This window comes from Nematostella vectensis, chromosome 9, assembly GCF_932526225.1.
Source record: "Nematostella vectensis chromosome 9, jaNemVect1.1, whole genome shotgun sequence".
Classification (NCBI taxonomy): Eukaryota; Metazoa; Cnidaria; class Anthozoa; order Actiniaria; family Edwardsiidae; genus Nematostella; species Nematostella vectensis.
In genome coordinates this window covers 14,310,302-14,333,539 of record NC_064042.1, presented here as the reverse complement: position 1 = coordinate 14,333,539, position 23,238 = coordinate 14,310,302, and the positions used below count along the sequence as shown (strand labels likewise).

At 42.5% G+C, this 23,238-nt stretch overlaps 3 protein-coding genes across 6 annotated transcripts in view; 2 read left to right on the top strand and 1 right to left on the bottom strand.

The window, feature by feature from the left end:
- Positions 1–593: 593 nt before the first annotated feature.
- Positions 594–23,238, bottom strand: part of LOC116614255 (protein turtle homolog A) — a 35,147-nt gene continuing 12,502 nt past the window's right edge. For 3 of the 4 annotated variants that reach the window (XM_048732345.1, XM_048732347.1, XM_048732346.1), the window contains 9 exons: positions 20,864–21,139; positions 18,565–18,867; positions 9,756–10,031; positions 9,240–9,503; positions 8,666–8,983; positions 7,805–8,101; positions 6,469–6,606; positions 6,149–6,197; positions 594–4,396 (listed from right to left, as the gene is read on the bottom strand). In XM_048732345.1, coding sequence (XP_048588302.1) covers positions 2,404–4,396; positions 6,149–6,197; positions 6,469–6,606; positions 7,805–8,101; positions 8,666–8,983; positions 9,240–9,503; positions 9,756–10,031; positions 18,565–18,867; positions 20,864–21,139 — 3,914 coding nt within the window. In that variant the 3' untranslated portion in view covers positions 594–2,403. The remainder of the gene's footprint in view (positions 4,397–6,148; positions 6,198–6,468; positions 6,607–7,804; positions 8,102–8,665; positions 8,984–9,239; positions 9,504–9,755; positions 10,032–18,564; positions 18,868–20,863; positions 21,140–23,238) is intronic. The other variant, XM_048732348.1, reaches the window with a different exon arrangement.
- LOC125572200 lies at positions 14,294–15,462 on the top strand. The gene has a single exon (XM_048732350.1). It carries the CDS (start codon positions 14,707–14,709, stop codon positions 15,382–15,384), a length of 678 nt encoding a protein of 225 aa, XP_048588307.1. The 5' UTR covers positions 14,294–14,706; the 3' UTR covers positions 15,385–15,462.
- On the top strand, positions 15,495–16,566 carry LOC125572199. The gene has a single exon (XM_048732349.1). It carries the CDS (start codon positions 15,495–15,497, stop codon positions 16,386–16,388), a length of 894 nt encoding a protein of 297 aa, XP_048588306.1. The 3' UTR covers positions 16,389–16,566.

The following is a 23,238-nucleotide window of genomic DNA, read 5'->3' as shown; positions in this document are numbered from 1 at the left end:
CGTATTTCAAGACTAAGGGCTGTCAATACGCTAGTAAGGTTTACAATCGATTTTTCTCGTCTTCGGGGGTATCTCTTTCTTTGGCAGTATAGGTAAATTGTGTTACCCATTGTTCAGAGTTGGATATGACATGAGGTCATTAACCCTACAGTAACGGAATTGGTAGACGATAGCCTCGTCACTTATAGTCTACCGTACTACACCCATTGTATTTAAAAAAGGTCATTTTACCCGGACAATCGCCTATAACCCTCCCATTCACTATTCGCGCAATCCCAGGGCAGTGCATGAGTCGATAGGGGCCTTCCCTCTGCTATTGGTAGCGTGATCGGATGATTGGCATATAACTAACTCTCCCTTTACTCGAAAATCTAAAAATATATGGTTCATGCCCGTTTATAAGGTCATCAGGGTTGGAGTTTTGCGGACTTAGATATTTACTGGCCCGTTTTCAAACGGTTACCAAAGAACTACTTGTGAAGATGGAGTGCGGATCTGTAGAAGGCCTTGAAATATCGTGTGCGTGTGTGTGTGTCTGGGGGTGGGGGAGTGGTACAGCCTTCCGAGATAACTTCAAGGATACGGTTGGAAAGCAAAGTTAGTCATTGATTTTATTTCAACATCATTACAATCAATCAATTCCGTCTACATTCCCATATGTTAAAATAAAAATGGTCAAGGATTATTAATTATTGGTGAGAAAATCATAAAAAAATATACAATGTATGGCGCACTTAATATAAATTTAGATGCTAGATCAACATGGTAAGCTGTTCTAGACTCTGATCATGAACGTAACGTGTCATTACAAAATCAGGACCTTCAACGGCTGAAATAAGTCAAGCTATCGCATAAAAAAGGGATTTGTGATTACTTAGAGTGCAAGGTTAGTAAGCAAAATACGAATACAAAATCTATAGTGATATGCAACAAATTGTCAGCCAAATTGCGTATAAAAATCTTTTTAACAAGCTCTTTAACCTTAGCAAATTCAAGTAAAAATATGGGAGCCTTATCGACAAGCACTGGTAATCATATAAGCTTAAAGGTGCCGTATTTCGAGTTTCCCGTGGGCCACGGTTAACATTCATCCATGAGGATGACGAGCATCAGGTATCAAACCTAAATTTTCCTCGGTTCTAATGGTCATTCGTGTGATATATTATATTGGAATAAAATCACAAAGTTGTCCCATTAGTATGGCCCACCGGAAACACAAAATACCATGCGCAAAAAATGCACGCAGCTAATGAAACAACCCCTTTAACTTATACCAAAGTGACCACTAGAACACGAACCTTGAATTCGTAATACCGATCATTTAGACATTTTTTTACAGACTGGTACACATTATATCGAGCGGGAGACGTACTAAGAGAAATGGCAAACTGGCGCAATCATGACTTAAACCTCAAAGTTTCGATAACTGCGATTCAAGTTATCAATAATTTCACGAGCTACCTGGAATTTGTTAGCTTACATGGAACTTTACAATGGAATATAAAATTAAAGATGCTTTTCTCTACTATGTACATATTCAATCTATTTTTTCTACAATCAATTTCAATTATGTTATTTGCCTAGTTGCATTTGCGAAACGTCTAGCATTTACTTCAAAACCATCAGCAAAAATCATACTTTGACTAAAAAAATCTGAAAAGTACCTGGCCTGAACATGTCGAGCCTGCGATCATGACTGCCTGGGGACAGCGGTTAAACTATAACCGCGCAAGTGCTGAAGCACTAAAAAAAATTTACTGTTAATCTTTGCAGATCAAAACGTGCTTTCAAAACAAAACTTCAATGTCGTCAAACCTTAGTGGCAATAACGTACTTGTGTTGGAATAAAAAAGGTGCTTTGAACAATAAAACAAAATTCAATGCAACGACTTAATGGTTTAAATAGACCTATAGAAATAGACCATAAATATCAACAAATCGTCAAAAGCAAAGTCCTATTAACACTCATGTGTTACTGCGAGCGTAGCTTAACTTTAACCTTATCAACGCAACAACATAGACCTACGATCTTTACTAAATAAGCCATCCTAAGCTATAACAATGCGACGCGCGCTACCGTGGCAGTTGACAGTTTGGTGAGGTAAACCGTTAAAACCAATAAGGACCCGAGAAAAAAACTAACATAAACTTTAGCCAATAAGAGAGTGAAAGACACACTTGAGTGCAGGAAGGATTGCTCCTACTTATGGAGTTCGTGTCAATTAAAATTGGATTCTCGGACGCTAATTGGCTACCTTCCTTGGTAACTATAACACTTTGCATTAGTGGCCACGGTAGCGTGCGTCGCACTATAAATGGCCTGCTAGTAATTTCTTTAAGCGCTAATGAACAGTGGTAACAAGAACTATTTACGAGCTACTTATCTGTTACTGTGGACTCTTGTTACAGATCCCACGATTGGTAGATAATGCTACCGTTAAGTTTCTCGTCCTCTACTCTCCTATTCGCCTTATACTCCTCCATAAGCTTGGAACATCGCTTGTCCTTTTCCTCGAGACTGTACCGATCAACATGGTACTTAGTTGGCGATAAACTAGGAGAAAACTCCAGAGCGTCCGTGGCCGCCATTTTTTCGTATTTTTCTTTGTCCGGGAGCGACTCGCTCGAGCTGGCGCTGTCGAGGTCTATCCCGAGGCGCCGTTGCAAGTCCAGAAGATGTCGCATGTTAGCGATCATATTCGGCTTAAAGGAAAAACCGCCAGTGTCACTTCCGCTCTCAAATTCACTCCCAGTCCCTTCGCGATCCCACTCGTAAGGTTCCTCCAAGTGTGGGAATCGACCAGCGGTGGTGTTCCTGAGAGCATGCGCCCTGGCAGGATCGATGGTCCTAAAGCCTTCACTACTGTAGCTGCCTCGTGAAGAGGCGGTGTCAAACCCGCTGGAAGACGTGCCGCTCGATCGCGCAGACCGTCTGCGTGACTGGTGAGGAGACGACTCGATGCTGTTCGTCTCACTGGAGGAGACCTGGACCGAGAACACACCGCTGGACGCGTTAGAGGGTGTCCTTGCGGGCCTGCTACCAGCGCGGTAAAACGGATCACAGACTTTAAGTTGATCAAGAGAATCCGTACATTTAATATCCTTTAGGGTTGTAACTGCTTCTTGTTCCTTGTCTTTATTGTGTTGAGCTGATAGTCTACTTTGACGTCGATCACGATCGAGAGTGTTCACATTTTTATCGTCCATCTCGCTTGTGTCCGACGCTGAACCTGTGTCAACAGACTTCAGGTAAGACACCGCTCGATACAAGTGAGACTTATCGGGTTCCCCAGAATAAGATAGCGGCCTTGATTCGCCACCTTCGTGAAGTTTCCGCGCAATCTCAGCGTCTACGTCGGAGTCCGACAAAGAAACGAGAGAATGTGCCGGCGAGACGCTGTTATCTGAATCGCTAACGTTACAGTAACCGGCTTTAGTCCTTTCGTGTCGTTGATAAGGCTGCCCTATGGCTTCCTCCTCCCATCCCTTCAGCTGATCCACAAACGAAGATTTTTGCGAGTCGTTTCGCTCTAAGTGTAGATACGAACTCCTATTGTCCTCTTTAGCCGCATCCTTCTCATCCGTGCTATCTTCACACAAACACTTGAAGCTTGGATTCGAGTCCTGTTCGCTAATTGGTACAAGCTCTGGCTGCTGAGACACCGCGCCTTCGTGGTAGGACTCAGGTCTCGCCCGCCGCCTTCGTCTGCGTGAGAATGAGTCGAGCGATTCCGAGTCCGAATTATGACTCTCTTTGTTGTTATTTGAGTCATCGACCCTTGACCCGCGGAATACTTCGGGCGTTGACCAATGGTGATGGGGACGTTTGTGGGATCCTATCAAAGACACATCTGTTAAGTCCACCTCTTCGGCGATCGCACTAAAACGCGATTCCCTGGCTGGCGGTTTTTCAAACTGGAGACTCGAATTCGAATCGAATTTCTTCACTAGGTGAATCTTAGATCCTTTGTGTTCGTATAGTGCACGCTTGCGTGACGCGCGGTCCAGTGAGTCACGCGATCCAGCATCGGCAGGCGATTGGCAAAACTGGTCGTAAGAGTCTCGCACCTCCCGAGATGCAGGCCGGGATAGGGTACAGTCGTACCAGCCCGACGGCTCTCCGAAGAAAAGAACCTTGTCCTTCGGAGAGTGGACAGGTGACTGATAGGGGCTTTCCTGTATTAGATCTTTGTGTCGAAGCATTTGACCACCGAATGGTTCATCATACGGAACGTTAGTCAAGAGAAGCATGGAATCCTCTTTTGTAATAGGCGAGCGCTTTGATCGCTTCTCTTCCGTAGTAATGTCGGGAGTGAATCGAACGGCTTCGGGCATTAGTTTGATCTCGGAGTCACAGAAGTCGTCTTCCGATTCTCCTTCGTATGCGTGAGTCGAGCTATAAAGAAAAAATGACGAATTTAGCGAATACGGAATAGTAAAAAAGGGTATATTGTATTGTGTAGCTGCCCAAAATGATAAAATTCATAAATATATCAATCTAGGGGGGGGGGGGGGGGGGGGGAAGAATGAAAGAACAAATAAAAGAAATCCCAACCTTAAACTCACAAGCAGAATGTATCTGGAGTTATTTTGCTACCTGAAGTCTCTTTATTCTTTCTTAATTTCGCTAAAGAGGCCTCACAGGGAATTACAAAGTTATGTCCGCCAGTCAAAATTCAGCAATCTCTAAAATCAGCTACCTTGAATTTAATCCTTTGTCACGCAAACGATTAAAACATTTCTGGAGAACTACCCAATATCAAAAGTATATAACTTTCTAATATGTCTTTTATATCTACCACATAAGCCTTAAATATCTGTATGTTGTCAAAACACAAAAGTTTTCAGACTGTTTACTTTCTGTGGTTAACCATTTCGACACTGAAGGTAAATGTTACGACTTGCATCTGTTTCAAAGTTAGATATTTGTTTTATTCCTAACCGTTGGCAAACAAAGAATGCAGGAATCGCTATATTTTCCAACAACTTGGTAGTTATAATTCAAATTCGAGAACACGAGGAAGCCCAATGCTTATAATACCTGAAGAGTGAGCCCATCGCGGGGAAAACCCTGGCGAATGTAAACAAAGAAAGCCCCAAGCCAAGGGAGCAAACAAATTACTTCAGCTGCCATATATCTTTAAGATCCCACGACAATGTCTTTGTATATATTAAATTTAACACCGCAGCTACAATATTGGTAAGACAAGCAAGTCAGACGCGCTGATATCATCTCATAAATAACTTATCACTTATTATCACTTATCATGCCTAAGAGCTTGTGCCGTTAGCAGGGTTATCAGCTCGACCGTCATTGGCGATTTCCCCGCAATAGAAGTCCAGATTTCCAGGGTTTTGTTTACGCGGCCACCCGTCAAATACTCATTGATTCTTCATACATTGTTTTTTGTATCATTTATTATTCAATATATAATGACAACTAATCTATCCGTCATTCTAGAAGGATAAGGGTCGGTAAAAGTGAGGAGCAAATAAAAAATCGCGAGCGAAAGAGGCATTTACGGTACGATATTTGTTAGGGGAGACTTTTGATGCAATATCGTGTTTGAAGAAAGGACTTTAACAAGATAAGACCTACACGTATCGTACAAATTTCCAGAACTCAAATTCCAGTACATTTGAAGACATTTTCAAAGACTTTGAAAAAAAAGGAAGTATATACTTAGTAAAATAACGTTGACAGTGTAAGCGGCAAATGGCGATTGGCAAATGGCAGTTCTACAACTGAAGGGTAAAATGCGTCTCATTATATTTCAATCGAATGCAGAAGAACATGAGTCACTAATACAATTGTCAAATAAAGGTTATCGATCTATAGCTCTGGCATCGCAGGAGCTCATTTATAGGCACCTTTCAGTACTGGAACTGTCATTCGCATTACCAATAAGCATTCTTATATAAGAATGTCTGATTTTCAATTGGGGCTGAGCCGTTTTCTTTTTTGGAGCATTTTAAGGCTGAAAACGCTCTAAATTTCAGTGGCATTGCACCCTGGAATGGAGGGTAGGATGAGATAAAAAAGGAAAAATGGCCTAACTGACAGGAAAGGGGGAATCTAGAAGACAACTGGAAATAAAATAGGAAGATTTTATTTGGAAGATAGTATAATAGAGAAACTAGCACTCACCCATCCGGAAGAACAAAATGGACCTTTTTGGACTTGCTATTTTCTGTTCCTGAAAAGTAAACCGATAAATTATAACCAGCCTTTCGATCACCGCGGTAACCTGATCTTTGTTCATGTATTATGAAAATGAATATTGTCAGTCATCCAGATACCTTGTTAATAACGGAAAAAAGAATATCCAGAAAAAAAATCCAAAAGAAAAAAAAATCAAGCTTCTGAGTATAGCAACAAATAGCTCCACAGCAAGAAAAGCTGATGGTTTAGGTAAAACCGCCATTTTTTTTCAGAGAATACTTCTCCAAAATTAAGGTCAAGTCTACCTTTTTTCTTGGCGTGGCATTGAAGACAACAGAAACAGACGAGACCAAGCAGAACCAAGAACGCCAAGGCGCCCAGGACACCCGCAACAATGGGTATGACGTCATCATTTGTCATGCGCTTGGCAACGACCGGTGCAGCTGAAGCAAAAGCACGAGACATTTAATGAAGAGATAGTCACAAAGAGTTATACGTATTTGTGAAGACTAATGGCGATGCCCAGCTCATTATTGTTGTTATATTTGTTTTTCCATATTGTTTGTCTTAGTACCAGAGGTTCTTGCATGACCTATTTTAGAGTGTGTGACACGTATGAAAAACTAAGCTTCAAGCTTGTCACTCTCTCACTTGCTTTCGCTTAAACTCAGTCACGCTAGCTCAGTCACTCTCACTCGGTCACCCCACTCTGTCACGCTAACTTGGTCACTCTTACTCGGTCACGCTAGCTCAGTCACTCTCACTCGGTCACCCCACTCTGTCACGCTAACTTGGTCACTCGCACTCGGTCACGCTAGCTCAGTCACTCTCACTCGGTCGCCCCACTTTGTCACGCTAACTTGGTCACTCTGTCACGCTAACTTAGTCAATCTCACTCGGTCACGCTAGCTTAGTCACTCTCACTCGGTCACCCCACTCTGTAACGCTAACTTGGTCACTCTCACTCGGTCACGCTAGCTCAGTCACTCTCACTCGGTCACCCCACTCTGTCACGCTAACTTGGTCACTCTCACTCGGTCACGCTAGCTCAGTCACTCTCACTCGGTCACCCCACTCTGTCACGCTAACTTGGTCACCGCACTCTGTCACGCTAACTTGGTCACTCTCACTCTGTCACGCTAGCTTAGTCACTCTCACTCGGTCGCCCCACTTTGTCACGCTAACTTGGTCACTCTGCCACGCTAACTTGGTCACTCTCACTCGGTCACTCTCACTCGGTCACGCTAGCTCAGTCACTCTCACTCTGTCACGCTAACTCGGTCACTCGGTCACGCTAGCTCAGTCACTCTCACTCGGTCACCCCACTCTGTCACGCTAACTCGGTCACTCTCACTCGGTCACGCTAGCTTAGTCACTCTCACTCGGTCACGCTAGCTCAGTCACTCTCACTCGGTCACCGCACTCTGTCACGCTAACTTGGTCACTCTCACTCGGTCACTATCGTTCGGTCATGCTAGCTCGGTCACCCCAGTCGGTCACTCTCACTCGGTAACTCAAAATACCGCGAAAAACTCTTACATGCTTAACTGATACATGCTTAACAAATCTCTTGCATAAAACTAGCCGAACGGAACTTTAGCATTGCATACAGACATCGATATCTGTTATTCTCTCACTTACCGATATGATAAGTATTTGAGACATACGCAGGTCGACTTCTAGTGTTCCCGTAAGCAAAGATTCGAAACTCGTAGTCCGTATTTGGGCTCAAGTGCTTTGCTTTCAGCGTGTAGGTTCTGGTGTCGCTAGGAATGCTGCCATCCGCTTCGATCCACTCGGACGACGCATTCTGCTGGCGGTATTGTACAACAAACGCCTTGACCGATGGTCGTCCAGGGACAGGGTCATGTTTCCATGACAACACGTAGCCGTCTGACGTGATGTTGACAATGACGTCAGTGGGAGGGAGTGGTTCTTCTGTTAAAAAATAGATAAAAAAAAACGTTTTTATGTGAAGAGCCGGTTAGCTTTAGGCAAACTAATATAATATTTACAACTCAAGTAAATAACAAGTAGTATTCAGTAATATTCAGGCTGAAGCAACAACAAAAAAAACCGGCATACGGTATTGCTCTATAAATACGCAAAACCCTATAGCCAAGTCAAGCACCCGGACATGATAGATAAATACCAAAACGGTTCCAGTAACATTCATTTAGCCTACAAAAGAAGGTGTCTTAACTGCGGTTTACAATATTCTACGAACTCGATTTCTAAGAGCTAAATCGTCTTCTGACTTCCGTCTTTTTTTTCTCTTGAAGCGCGTTTATTCTCCTGCACAGAAACTTCTTGGCATGGTGCTGACCAATAACAAATCGACAAATCACAGTAACCTCTCAAACGAAAGTGTAGAGATGTGTCAATATGGTAAGTATTTTTCGCTGTCGTTTGGGACGACTTTAGCTGAAGCAATCCATATCAAATTCTTCATATCATATCAGTCTCAGGTCTCAATAGTACTCCGGATGTAGCATTACTTACGAGGCTTGTTTGTTATTACGGTCGGAGAACCGCTTCCCTTCTGCGACATAATCTGACTGAAATCCCCAGGCCCTTCCTTATTAATAGCTCGCACTGCAAAGTAGTACTCAGTGTTTTCTACGAGTCCCGGTATCTCGTGAGACAGGGTTCCCAAGGGCAGCTGAGGCGTTTTTTTCCACTGGCTATCTGAGTCTTTGGACCTGCGGTACCAGACACGGAATCGCTGGGCGAATCCTCCGTCGTATCCTGCTGTCCATACGATTCTTGCTGTTGTGTATTCGATGCTGACTGCTGTGATGGTAGGCCTCGAAGGAACGGCTACACGTGGACAAGAGTCAGTGGTTGGTTAACCATCAAGGGAGATGTATCAGTGTGAACAGGGCTGAGTGATATAAGGCAACTGTTGCCATTTTCACGGGGAGGCAATGCATTTCGAAATCAACCGGCTTTTGCGAAAAAAAAATCATTATGAGAAGGTAGACTTAGCAAAGAGGAAGTATTGCTGTCGACCCTTTATATAATGGCTATAAATATTATTGTGGTTTGTATATAGAAATGATTACGTTTGACTTACATATGACGTTTAAAGTCGTTGTGTGGACGGCTTTTCCTTTATCTGTCTCGGCGACGCATTCGTATTCTCCGTGGTCTACGGTCTGCACGCCTAATATGGTCAACAAGCCCTTACTCGTCTGGGTTCGGTTCGAGAAAGCCTTTCCGACGCGCCGCCAGCTGACGCTCGGAACGGTCTCGGAAACCGCCGAGCACTTGAACCGAATTTCCTCGCCGACGCGTACGGAAACTACGCTGGATGGGACTTCGGTGAACGTCGGAACAACTAGGAATGACATATATAGTTAGTCATAAAAAAAAAAAAAAAAAAGCTAATTGCTAATTTGAAAATTCACGCTGCAGAAATTTCGCTTTATACTTCTTCATGATCACAGACCATGACCCAGTCTCTTTGAGAAAAAGAGCGGGCACGCAAATATCTGAGTCGCCCTACCCGTGATGCATTGCGCGTCTATACGCGATTTATGACTGCATTTTCCACAAGATCTCGCTAACTCTACTACAGTTTTCACCTCACCTTGCACGACCAGATTTGTAGTTCCAGGTTTTCCGGCACCGATATAATTAGAAGGAGTACAGACATACGTTCCCATGTCCGACCTTTTCACTTTTCGAATCAGAAGCGAACCCCTCTCGAGCACAACGAATTTATCCGGCGGGCCAAGTTCGCCGCCTACTCGGGTCCACTTCGTGACTTCGGTAGCTGGGTTCCCTTCCGACACGCATGGTAGTCGAGCGTCTGTGTTTTCTCCGACAGTAACGACGCTACTGATGACGATGATACTTGGAGGAACTATACGATGGGAAACAAGCATATTAGATAAATTTATCTTAGCACAGTGCCCTCGAGCGGTCATGAAAGCTAATGATGCATTGATGATTGCGTCAGTGAAACAAATTAGAAACGGCTGTCCATGACGATATTTTTTCATGAAAGCCTCAAAAGTAAGAATATCTCTAGATGCGGAGTCTTTAGTAAAGAGCAACTCTCTTCTTCTCTATTGGTCAATAATATCCTGAGTAATGTCCATAAGAGCCGCTCCGTTAATCCATTCAAGATGAAATGCAATACTTGAAAAATCGATTTTTCAATACTTTGTCTATAGACTTATATTTGTCATCCTGATTACAAAAATGTGTTTCTTTTTAAAATCGGACAAATATTTAATATTTTATGGATTTTTCCTTATTTTTCTCGGCTTGACCCTGAAAAACGCTACAAAGTTTAAACCAGATATCGCTACCTGCCGCGCAAAAAATAAACATCGCAGAAACAAAACAACAACACAGGAGGCAACCAGGATATATGCACTCAAGATCATTTTAATCTCGGCTTAATCCAATTGAAATAGAATATTTGACAGATTTTTTCAAATATAGCCTCACATCCATCATTTGGCACGATCGTTAAACCGACAAATTGAGGCCTCAAAAGTCGCGTCTGGTACATTGATCTATTAAAAATTGTCATTTTTCCTGAAAATACAGTCACTTATTTGTCTAGAATCTGAAATAAAATTTTGGGGATAATAAAATCCGGAGGGCTGAGAGCGCTTAGAAGATACAACACTTCACAGGTAATTGACCTTTGAGCTTGGGCATAACTGTGACACCAAGTGCTGAATAAGCAGGGAATTTTGGCTTTTGTCGACGCTCCCTCCTCAAAACAACGCCGAAAATAAATTTGAGGACCAATAAATATGTGTGTTATTACTTGAATTCATCACTGTGCGAGATGATTTAGGAAAAACACGTATTTTAAAGCGTATCTGAATAGCTTATATTTAATCGCGCGTAATGTTTGTGTCCAAACAATTTGTAACATAAATCAAACAACAAATTTAGTGGTTTCGAATTTCCCTCACCTCAGCTTGCGAAAGCACTTGATAGGCATCGTTTTTTATCAACGCTTTTTTCCTTTACAAACGAAGAAAAAACGCTTTAAAACTCACTTCGGTTTGCGATCCCGGAATGTTTTGGTTATGACCGGAAACGCACACAGGAATCCCGAAGGTTTCCTTAAACACACAAAAAAAAGATAAAAGAGAAAGAGCAACTAACCAAATAATATGACCCTTTTACTTATTTTTGAATAGAATGAAATAGATAATGTCCAACCGTAAGGATTGTTTGAAATTGTACGCCATCGAAGTTACCGGATAATGGATTTTATTCCAATGCGGGGCGGAAGTTACACCTCTTTTGTTTTGGAAATTGACAGTTGGCAATAAACAGATAGTTTTTTATACCAGTACCAGGTACCGCTAAAACTTATGCGTTCTATGAGTGTTCATACGCTGGTCTCTTCTTGCTGTCCGTATTGCTCAGTTTTAGTGAGAATATGGCGTTTTGCTCGTACTCTCAGTTTGTAGGCGGGACGTGTGGCGCTAGTCAAGACAACCCTGGTATAGTGCAGTGCGTGAATATCACAAACTGCACTAAAGATATCAAGAAGCATCTCCGTTCTTTGGGGGTGAGGGATGTTTCGCTAGATTACGAAGCGAAGCTGCTTCTGGCCCGTGCAGGTAAAACAATTTCAACATTGACGCACTATGAATAACCACTTTTTAAAACATACAGTTTGATTTGCTGTCCAGGTTTGTTTGACCCTGAAGGAAAATACACCAAGGTCACTATCTGTCCAAGCCATCGCGATTCACATGGTATCCGATGGCGCAGTAATCGTAAGAACTGCTGTTGCCCATTATCGTGGTCAGAACACCGGAGCCGCGCTAAAGGGGAACGTGGAATAACCTTAGCACAATCTAAGCAACTGTTCGCGGTCACAGGCATCCTTGTACCTGTTGGCTCAGGTAAGGAAGTATTTTTATCTTAACCGCACAGTATCAATCGAACCGGAAGCCATAGATGTGGTAAACGAGATATGTCCTGTTTAAACAGTTCGAGATTTAGGAGGAGAGTGGAGAAACCTAGAAAACGACAAGGCTGTAGGAACAGAGTTTCTAGACTTATCAATTCATCGGGAAAAAAACATTTTAGTGAAGTGATTTCGTGTTTTTATTGGGATATCTCCTAATAAAACTATGTTCCTGCTGCCCTAGGGTACGTCTAATTCTATTGTGCCTAATGGGTAATATTATATTTTTTACAGTAATCTGTACTCGTTGCCGAAAGCGACTAGACAAGGATGTAAAAGAACAACCGCAAGTGCCGGCCTTGGAGGTATGTTTTTTTCTTGTGGTGGAGCGTTCGTAATCGGTTTATAATCATTACCGTTAATGCTCATTTTCGAGCCCTTTCCGAGAGCCGTGTTGGTAAGTTGTGTTGGGGACAATAAGAGTCATGCCTAGATTTCCGAAGAAAAAAAATAGTACTATAGCTTCGATAAAGATGTCACTTTCTTGACAATATTTACTTAACTTTAATGGTGAACCACGCAGTAAGACACTTTGCTTTGCTTTATTGTTAGGAAGCCAAGAATGAGGTAGTAGAATTGTGCGAAACACTTCTAAACCTTTCCCTTGCTGAAACCAAAGGCGACGAAACACTTCCGGAACCTGTCGTAACACCAGGCGAGTACATTACGCCCATTACATCTACAGATATCACGCAGAAGGATCAAGCAGAAGAAAGCCTATATGTCCCTATTGGAGAAAGTGGTAGCAGCACAGCGTCCTCTGAAACACTTCCAAATATGCCACCAGAACCTCGTGGAAAGTTGAACAGTTTTTTGGAAGCTTGTGGTGTAGAGACGCGCATAAACAAGATAAGAAAACCCTGGGGAGAGGCAAGTGCGCGGACCCGAAAGAGTCACGTGGTTCAGGCGAAAGATGTCGTGGTATCTTCTATGCGAGTCATGATGCCTGGTGACGAGGCACAGCTTTGGGGAGCTCTAACCTCGTCTAGACTTGTAGAGAAAGAGCTTGGTAGTGACGACGGGGTAGATGGCAAATACCTGTCAGCGCTAGCCGAGGCCTATCACCTGGCGAATGGATGGGAAACCAGACGAGAAATACTTTCTGTTATGGCTGATCTGGTACCATTCAAGCGACTAAAAAGCTTTATTCCAGGGCTTACAGAATATCTCTTCTTGGCTGCCCGGCGACATAAAAAAGAGTTCGGCAGAGGTGCACCAAGACCTGCTATCAAACAGGTGCGAGTGATGATCGAAGAAAAGCAGCTGGACCACTTCCTGGACTTTATCACCAGTCCTCACATTGTGCAGGACCTGCCATTTGGTTTAAAGCACCTCTGTCTGTCTTCTGGCGAAATCCTCGAGACACCGAATGTCATAAGAACTATGATACCGGAAAGAATCGTCCGCCAATACCAGAGCTACTGTGAAGAAAGTGGATTCAAGCCTTTCGGGAGAACAACGATGCTAGCCATCCTTTCTGCTTGTAGTGCAACCGTGCGTAAGTCACTTCAAGGACTCGATTATGTTGCAGCTGAAGGTAGCAGTGCGTTCGATGAGCTGTGCGATATCGTCAAGGAGCTGCAAGACTGCGGGGCGATTGAACAGGGCACTGCGCAAAATCTTCAAAAACAACTAAAGGCCAGCAAACAGTATTTGAAGTCAGAATACAAGGTAAAATTCGCTATTTGCATCCTGTTTTTATTACAAGCCCTGGCTAAACACGCATTTCCCGATATTTGAACTAGTTCAAAACATTTTCATCAAGCATTTATGTACGAAACACGTTTGCCTGTTTAGCCAGGGCTATGGAAAATTATACTTTGCATGCGTCTGTCCTCTGATAATTCATGAATGACGTCACATCGTTTAATGAACAAGAAAAGTACACAACGAGACGGAATAATTTTTTTAGCAAATGAGCAAAAATAAAAACATGCGTATGTGGGGGGAGGGGTGTGGTGAGAGAGTACTTGCGTGACATATTTATTTATTACAATTAAAAAGTGATCTAAATCAGTGTGAAAATAATTCCATCCTATCATTAAAACTGCTCCGTTCTATTGCTAAAATATAAAATTTAAACATTTTAACATATCTATTAAAAAATACATAAAATAAAAACAAAAATAAAAAACCAAAACAACAGTGCCACAAAAGTCGCATCTATAGTCTAATGTTCTCTCTTTTGTATTGATTTTGCAATGTACAACTGAAAGCCGTTGTATGGCATTCATTTCAGATTCACGTTAGCGCTTCATCGCCTGTGGCCGACCACTGCAGTACATGGGCGCTGAGCGACAGCAGGGATAGACTGTTTCGCAAAGATTGTGACCATCAGCACGACTTTTCCTGTCCCCAATGCGAAGATCTAAGCGATGTAATAGCAGCGATCAAAGTCTCCCTAGAAGAGGATATCCTTCCATTTATAGAGGATCAGCTAATAGACCTTCGCCATAGATGTGGGAAGGCAGCAGAGGACATTCAGCTGTGGAAAGCTCATCTTCTTCGCAGCAATCGACAGGATGCTGCAAGAATTAAAGTAATAGCAGATCTCGACGAATCTTCAGTACTGATCACAGACGACTGGGCGATGAAATTTCTCCCGAAAAAATACCGTGAGTCCCAGACGGACTGGTTTGCCAAGAGGGGAATTTCTTGGCATATAAGTGTGGTGGCCAGGAAAAACGGGGATGAGGTCCAAACTCAGACCTTCGTTCACATCGCAAGGAACTGCAATCAAGATGCTTCTGCTGTGGTTCATATTGTGGAACACGTCCTGCGTACCATCAAGAGCGAGTGCCCTGAAATAAAAAAGGCATTCTTACGTCAGGACAACGCAGGCTGTTACCACAGTGCGGCCACACTAGCCGCATACGCCGACATGGAGAAAAGAACTGGGATAAGGGTCGAACGTGCAGATTTCAGCGATCCACAAGGAGGCAAGGGACCGTGCGACAGGAAAGCGGCGCACATAAAGGCGCATGTTCGCAAGTATATCAATGAAGGACACGACGTGACGACGCTTGAACAGCTGAAGAATGCTATGCTGTCATATGGTGGTCTTCAAGGGGTCCGTATAGCACTAGTGGATGCGTCTCTCATCAAGCAATCTCTCAGCGCCAAGTGGGAAGGAATCAGCTTTCTCAATAATTTTGAGTACCAAGGCAGCGTCATCAATTCATGGAGAGCTTTCGATGTGGGACGAGGGAAAGGTTTTCCTGTTGACGACATGCAAGGTGGGCATAGGTTTCTATACTTATTCAAATGAGCGGTGCAACTATTATCCATCTTCATCTAATATGCGCCGCATGGATCGAAAAATAAAATAAAATAAATGTCACCCTATGTTAGGAATATTCTGCTTTTATTCGCAATTGTATGTATTTTACTTCCATTTCCTCTTTCGTAGCCACTGTATTTGAGACGTCATTTGGGGAGACCTTTTCCCCTGGTGGCTTCACAGCAACGACTTTACCAAATACTCAGAGCCATGCATCGCAACAGTCGTCCTCTTCCTCTTCACTATTTCAGTGCACAAATGAGGGATGTGTTCGCACATTCATGTCGCTTTCCTCTCTTGAGAGGCATCTAGCCTATGGGGAGTGTGAAGTGCGTGACACTCGAGCAACAATGCTCGACATGGCAAAGATCAGGTACACTCATCGTCTTCAGGAGGGAGCATCAACAGCACTGACAAGACCAGGCCACCAGCAAGACCCTGCTGCACACCAGCTCGAAATGGGATGGGCGCTGAAATCCACCAAGAAGACCAAGCGCTTTTCAAAGCGTCAGAAAAAATATCTAGATGACATGTTTTCCATTGGGCAGCAGACTGGTAACAAAGCTGATGCCTCCGCGGTCGCGCGCAACATGCGCTACGCAAAAAATTCAGACGGCGGGCGCTTGTTCAATCCTGAAGAATTTTTAACGCCTCAGCAAATAACGTCTTACTTTTCCAGAAAGGCTCTGAAGAACCGACAACGCCAGTCCGTAGACAGTGATGATGAGGAGGCGGCGCTAGAAGAGCACACATATGCAAGTACTAGAACCCTAGTGATAAGAGAAGTCGCGCTTCAGCATCCCATCGCCTATGACCACTTTAACCTATGCGACATGATGGTGGAAGGGAAGTTGAAGCAGCTCAGTGTTGTAATGCTTCGTCAGGTGTGTGAGCAGCTTGACATCCATATACCTCCAAGCACTCGGCGGAAAGCTCTGTTTATTGACCTACTCAGTGATGTACTCAAGAAATGTACCTGTCACTCCTCCTAATGCCCAATCGCAACAAATCCAAAGCCAGTTCCAACTGTGAAGCGCCAAAGCCAGATCCCCCTGTGGACAGCGCCAGAGCCAGATCCCTCGTAGACAGCGACAGAGCCAGATCCCCCCGTAGACAGCGCCAGAGCCAGATCTCCCCGTAGACAGCGCCAGAGCCAGATCCCCCTGTGGACAGCGCAAGATCCAGATCGCCCCGTAGACAGCGCCAGTGCCAGATCCCCCTGTGGACAGCGCCAGAGCCAGATCCCCTCGTAGACAGCGCCAGACTCAGATCCCCCTGTAGACAGAGCCAGATCCCCCCATGTGGACAGCGCCAGAGCCAGATCCCCCCATGTGGACAACACCAGAGCCAGACCCCCCCTGTGAACAATGCCAGAGCCAGATCCCCCTGTGTACAGCGCCAGAGCCAGATCCCCCTGTGTACAGCGCCAGAGCCAGACCCCCCCTGTGAACAATGCCAGAGCCAGACCCCCCCTGTGAACAATGCCAGAGCCAGATCCCCCTGTGTACAGCGCCAGAGCCAGACCCCCCCTGTGAACAATGCCAGAGCCAGATCCCCCTGTGTACAGCGCCAGAGCCAGACCCCCCCTGTGAACAATGCCAGAGCCAGATCCCCCTGTGTACAGCGCCAGAGCCAGATCCCCCCGGTGGACAGCGCCAAAGCAAGATCCCCCCGTGGATAGCGTCAGAGCAAGTTATGCACCCCTATGAACAGCGCCAGAGCCACATATCCCCGTTTACAGCGCTAGTCAGATTCCCCAATGTAGATCTGATTGTGTACTGTACAGCCAGTTTCCCTCGGTGATAAATGTTATAGCAAAAACTAATCAGGCCTTTGGGGGTTTCAAACTATTGTGATTTTGTTTTCCGTTTTTGGAATCCCTTGCTATCAGTTTTTGTTAATATATTTCGGATACTTCGGGTACTATTTCACTGCAAAGACTAAACAATATTAAAAAATGGTATATACCTAACCTGAAACAAATTTGTTAATAATCGATGTGTCCCCTAGTCCTACCCACCATTTGAATAAAACCGTTATGGTTTTCCTGTGGTATGTCACGTGGCAACATGAATGAGCGCTGTTCCGACAAAAATCAACCTTAGTTGAGATAGTTCTTTGCTTTAAAAGCGTTTATGCGTTTGTAGAGGAACAGGCATTGATAAAAAACGATGCCTATCAACAGTTTTCCCAAGCTGAGGTGAGAAAAATTTGCAACCACTAAATTTGTTGTTTTGATCTATGTCACGAATTGTTTGGGCACAAACATTACGCAAGATTTTCAAATACGCATTCAAATACGTGTTTTTCCTAAATCATCTTGCACAACGATGAATGTAAGCATTAACACACATATTTATTGGTCCTCAAATTTATTTTCACCGTTGTTTTGAGGAGGGAGCGTCGACAAAAGCCAAAATTCCCTGCTTATTCAGCAGTTGGAGTCACAGCTAGCCCAAGTTGAAAGGTCAATTACCTGTGAAGTGTTGTATCTTCTTGGCGCTCTCAGCGCTCCGGATTTTATTATCCCCAAAATTTTATTTCAGATTCTAGACAAGTAGGTGACCGTCTTTCTAGGAAAAATGACCATTTTTGATAGAGCAATGTACCAGACGCGACTTTTGAGGCCTCAATTTGTCGGTTTAACGATCGTGCCAAATGATGGATGCGAGGCTATATTTGAGAAAATCTGTCAAATATTCTATGTTAATTTGATTAAGCCGATATTGAAATAATCTTGAGAGCATATATCCTGGTTGCCTCCTGTGGTGTTGTTGTGTTTCTGCGCTGTTTATTTTTCGAGCGGCAGGTAGCGATACTTGGTTCGAATTTTGAAGTGTTTTTCGGGGTCAAGGCGAGAAAAATAAGGAAAAATCCATAAAATATTTAATATTCGTCCGATTTAAAAAACAAACACATTTTTGTAATGAGGAGACCAATATAAGTCTATAGACAAAGTATTGAAAAATCGATTTTTCAAGTATTGCATTTCATCTTGAATGGTTTAACGAAGCGGCTCATAAAAACGTTTAACAACATATCGCTCTGGGCATTCTCTAGGGGTATTTTGAGGGGATAATTCTATAATAAGTGAATGCTAAAATGTTTGGTTTTCGGCTGTAAACAAGCTTTAAACATAATAGCAGGATGGATTGGCGAAATACTCACATTGAACGTCAAGGAAAATATCCGATCCAGGGTAATTGACAATACCCGATCCTGTCTGATCAAACGTCTTAGCTGTACAGCGATACACTCCAGAATCCGACCGCATTATGCCTCGAATAAACAGCGAGCCGGAGACTAAAACCGAGATCCGGGGATTTTGACTAGACGTGACGTCACGTCCATCCTTTGTCCACGTGAAGAGTACATTGGAAGAGGGGAGACTAGTGTCGGTTTGGCAGTCGAGGACGGTTAGTTTGCCCTCAGTTACTTTCTTGCTCTGCGATGGTACGGAGCTAGTTGAACCTGAAAGAACAAAGAGTAGGATCAGGAACGAAACAGTAATGAAGCTAGACAAGAAGCGTGCTAAGAAGAATATTGAATATTGTACTGGGATAAGGAAATAACTTTCTAGCGCAACATTTCGGCTAAAACTCTACTCTTGATCACGGATTGTTCTAGCCCAGGGGCGGATCTAGAAGTTTTAAAAAGGGGGGCCGAAGCAAAAGTTTCAAGGCAGAGGGGGGCGGACCAATTGTTCTTCCGTATATTTCCTGATAATTCTTGTTATTTTTAAGCCAAATGTCTGAAAATAGGGGGGCCGCCACTGTAGCCGAATGTTTGCGTTTTTTCCTATCCCACAACAAGTTGATTTCAGGCGCGTACCCAGGTTTGGCTGAAGGGGGATTCGCATTTATGGATATCATATGGAAAAAGCACAGTGTTTGAGATTGCTTAATAAGAAATGACCCGCTTTTTGGGACGCCAAGGGGGGAGATGCGCACTCTCCTGTGTACCTGTCCTAAAACGTACGAAGAATGTAAAGAAAGAAAGGCCCCGTAGTAGTAAGCATGCTGTTATCGTGCGTATGGCTGGGTAGAAGAAAACAAGAAAGGACAAGGCAAAAACCAAATGCATAATGCGGTCCAAGACGGCTTAAACATTCATGCGTCAATGTTGTGAATGTAAGAATGGGTTTTAAAGAGTCAACCTCACACCATCCATAATGCACTGCCTGAGCCAATTTTGATTTCAACAGCGTTCAAAACAAGATCAAACTTCTCAAAAAAACCTTTTGTAGGTTTTAATGTAAATCCTAACACCGCAATGCATTGTTGATAGACAAAGTTGCTCTACAATGCATAAAAAATAAAAGTGTGATAATACATAAAAGTATGATAATAGCAGAGAGGAAAGCAAAATAATTTGCAGCAAGCCAAGCGTTTTGACGTTGCTTTATATATTATCCAGATATAATGCACCCGTGCAACATGCAAAGACACATTGCGACAGTTACCAATGCACTAGCCCAACAACGTGGATTCGCACGCAACTAAACAATGATTTCTTTTATGTAAAAAAAAGAGAAGTATATTTGTATGTAATATAACTGAGATAACCAGCCTTTAACAGGAACTTTATAAATGAATCCAGACGAGAATAATTCGATTTTATGAAGTAGTAATTAAACGCTGAACAGGAAATTCATATCACCGAGAAAATTTCGAAGTCAGACGTTTCTCTAAAATACAAGCTCACCTCCTAGTAGCCACACAAAAATTATAAATGACCATGTTATTAGCATTATTATAAGACAACACCATATATGTATCTAACGAACAGACGTAGCGAGAAGACCGCATCCACAACAAGACGAGTACGAAACCAGGGTTCAAATGGCGAAAAAAATTATAATAAGAAGATAGAAACCACACGCGTGCTCTGCGGTATGTAATCGGTATAACCAGTAAAGGGACATGGAACTTCTTAGTATCGGTTGGGCAAAGTTTTCGAACAATAAAGAAATCTCTTAAAAGGCTTCAGGCTTAACGACTAAAAAGCTTTACAAGAAAAAAAAAACCAGTAGTATATTTTGTAGTTATATGCTCTACAAGTCTGTGTTATTAAGCAAAGGCTAAGGAGTATTACCGCTGATCAATCAATAGACGTATAATATTTCACCATTCGAAGAATGGTATTTATAAAGTGAACCACTCGCGTTTTTTGCTTTTGGCGGGAAGAAAAAGGCGGGAAATCACTTTGCCTCTTCTCTCTAGCTGCCCATCGCTACAAGGAAGACAGAAATGTTTTAAAAGAACGGAACCAATCTGGAACCAGTGGCATTATTCGGCTGGAAATTTTCACAAAAAATAACAAAGTGCATTATTTATTACGTATGGATGCTCATGTGCGAAACTAAAAGCGTTTTTTTGCAGCCAGCAAAATTTAAAAGAAAAAAAGATGTGAGAAAAAAAAACGTATGTGGATATCGATTTTTTTAATGAACATTTGAAGTCCTTACGCTGAACAACTATGTCGAACTCATGGAAGATAGACCCGTAATCATTGGCGGCGTAACACTTATAACGACCAGCGTCTGAGGCCTCGACTCGGGCGATGACAAGAGAACTGTGCGGTTCCCTAGACAATGTCGCACGCTCAGAGGGCAAGACGCCATTTAGTCGCTCCCAGTCTATCTCAGGATTTGTGCTCGTGGCAAAATGGCACTCAAGACTGACTGAAGTGCCCTCGACTGCAGTAATTCTGTCCTGCGGTGTTTTGACGAAGAATGGTGCAACTGACGTTTTGGAAATGTCAACAAAGAGGGAGAGAAAGACGTTACAGTTAGTAACTTTTAGTGGTTCTCATAAATGCGTGAAGTTCATTTTGGCGTGTTTTTAAAAATGGCTCTTGTTGTGTTTTCTGGGTTTGTCGGAACTTTCTTTCACGGTAAATGGCCTACTTCTTAGCCGAATTGGCTATAAACAGGATGCATGGGCTAATGAAAACCACTTTGACAGGGCGTCGGAAAAAGGTTTAACTTTACATTATTCACATAAACACTAAATAATACAGACATTACAGTACAAGGAAATTGTAGATGGAGAGGTATTAAGGAGAGTTATAACAAGGCAAGGGGAAAGGCGTGTAAGAGAAAATATGAATATATGGTCTCAGTGTTAGAGTATGCTTGTCTAGGGCGCGTATGTATTTCTTTGTTTGTTTTTCACGTTTTGCGATGTTTTGATTACATTATAATTCAGGCAAATGATTATTCATCTAAACTCCAGCTAAGAGCAGCACAAATCCGAAAAAAATGCAGGTGCAAACTCAAACACGTGACTAGAGCAACAAAAATAAGCTGTGCTTGCTATAATTGCCTCACAGGGTGTGGTATATGCTTAGCTAGTCCTACTAGTCTGCTAGTGCATCCATAACAATACAGTGATATCCTACAAGATCTTTCCTGCACCTTCTATTTACTCAAAAGTAACAGCTAAAAAGCCTGATGGACATATGCCAGCGTGAACAAAGCTCTTTAAAACTGTTTATCTTAATTCAAATCCAGAGCCTCTGTCACTATGGAGACTAGCGACATGAGTGACAGTTACCTTGACTAAAAAAAGCTCTGGCAGACCGCTGTACAACATAAACAAAACCTTTATTAAAATTTTAAAATTCAAGTTGGTGCTTCCGAAAGCCAGATTAAATAGCAATTTCAGCTACGTAAGATATAACAACTGTTGTTTAGATCCGAAAGGGGTAAATAAAACACCGGGAAAGCAAAACTTTAATCTGAATATCAAATTTAAGCAGCCAGCATTGTTCCAGCAGCCAATTTTGCAGTTGGCACATTTCAAAAAGATTATTTACACTTCTCTGTCAACAGTATAAAAACGAAATTAAAAGACATCCGTTATCCAATCCCTAAACGTGGGAACAGGATTACACTCTAAAATCAGCAGCTTTCGTAATACTTTTGGAATTTAATAATATTCTATCTAAAAGAACTTGTAGTTCTTTCAAGTTTAAAAAATCACAGGAATACATAACTAGTGGAGTTTTGTTGGCAATGAGACATAGTCACTTCACCAAAATATGTTTGTGAAAAAAAAAAAAAAAATCAGAAAGAAATTGTAGAAAGGCGAAATATAACAAGTTCTCATGCCAGTTGAAGTAAAGTAGTCCCAACCAAAGCATGTAAACTTACTTTGAACACAAATTAGGGAGGTGTTAGGCTTCTAACAATAGGGCTTGAAAAATAACTTAATATCTTTTGAAAACAAAAAGCCCTTACAACAAAAGCACTTATTTCTTTTGTACGGAAATGTTGGTAGTAATTTCCATTGGACTAATTTGACTGCAGCACGGAGGTTCAGTTAGTCTTTTTAACTACATGACTTTACTTAGAGCACGAGGGCTCTGAAAACAGGCTGTTTAATTCTTATCTTTGCGGGTTTTTTAAGTATGATAAGAACGAAGATAAAAACCTCCGACAACCGCAAATTAAATGTACTCATAACAAGAAGACTGAAAGCCACATTCTTTATCCCTTGTTCACTGAAACAAGATGATTTTATATGAAGATAGACCTTCATAAGGGGGGCATAAGGGGATCGGCTAATTACCAAACAAACTTTAGGCGCCACGACATACTTCTTCGAGTTTTATAGAATATAAGAACTTTTAAAACAGTTTTAGCATTTCCGTTATCCAAAGTTGATCAACATTGTAATGTTTCTCCATTTTTGCGCAGAAGTATACCAGGATATAAATCTTTTATCACCATTTTATTTGGCATTTCTATCAGGTGGCAACTTAAGCTTTAATTTTTTTCCCATCCATTTCCAAAAATTTTAAAGATATCAAATTACTTTCCCAAAAGAAAGCTAGCTT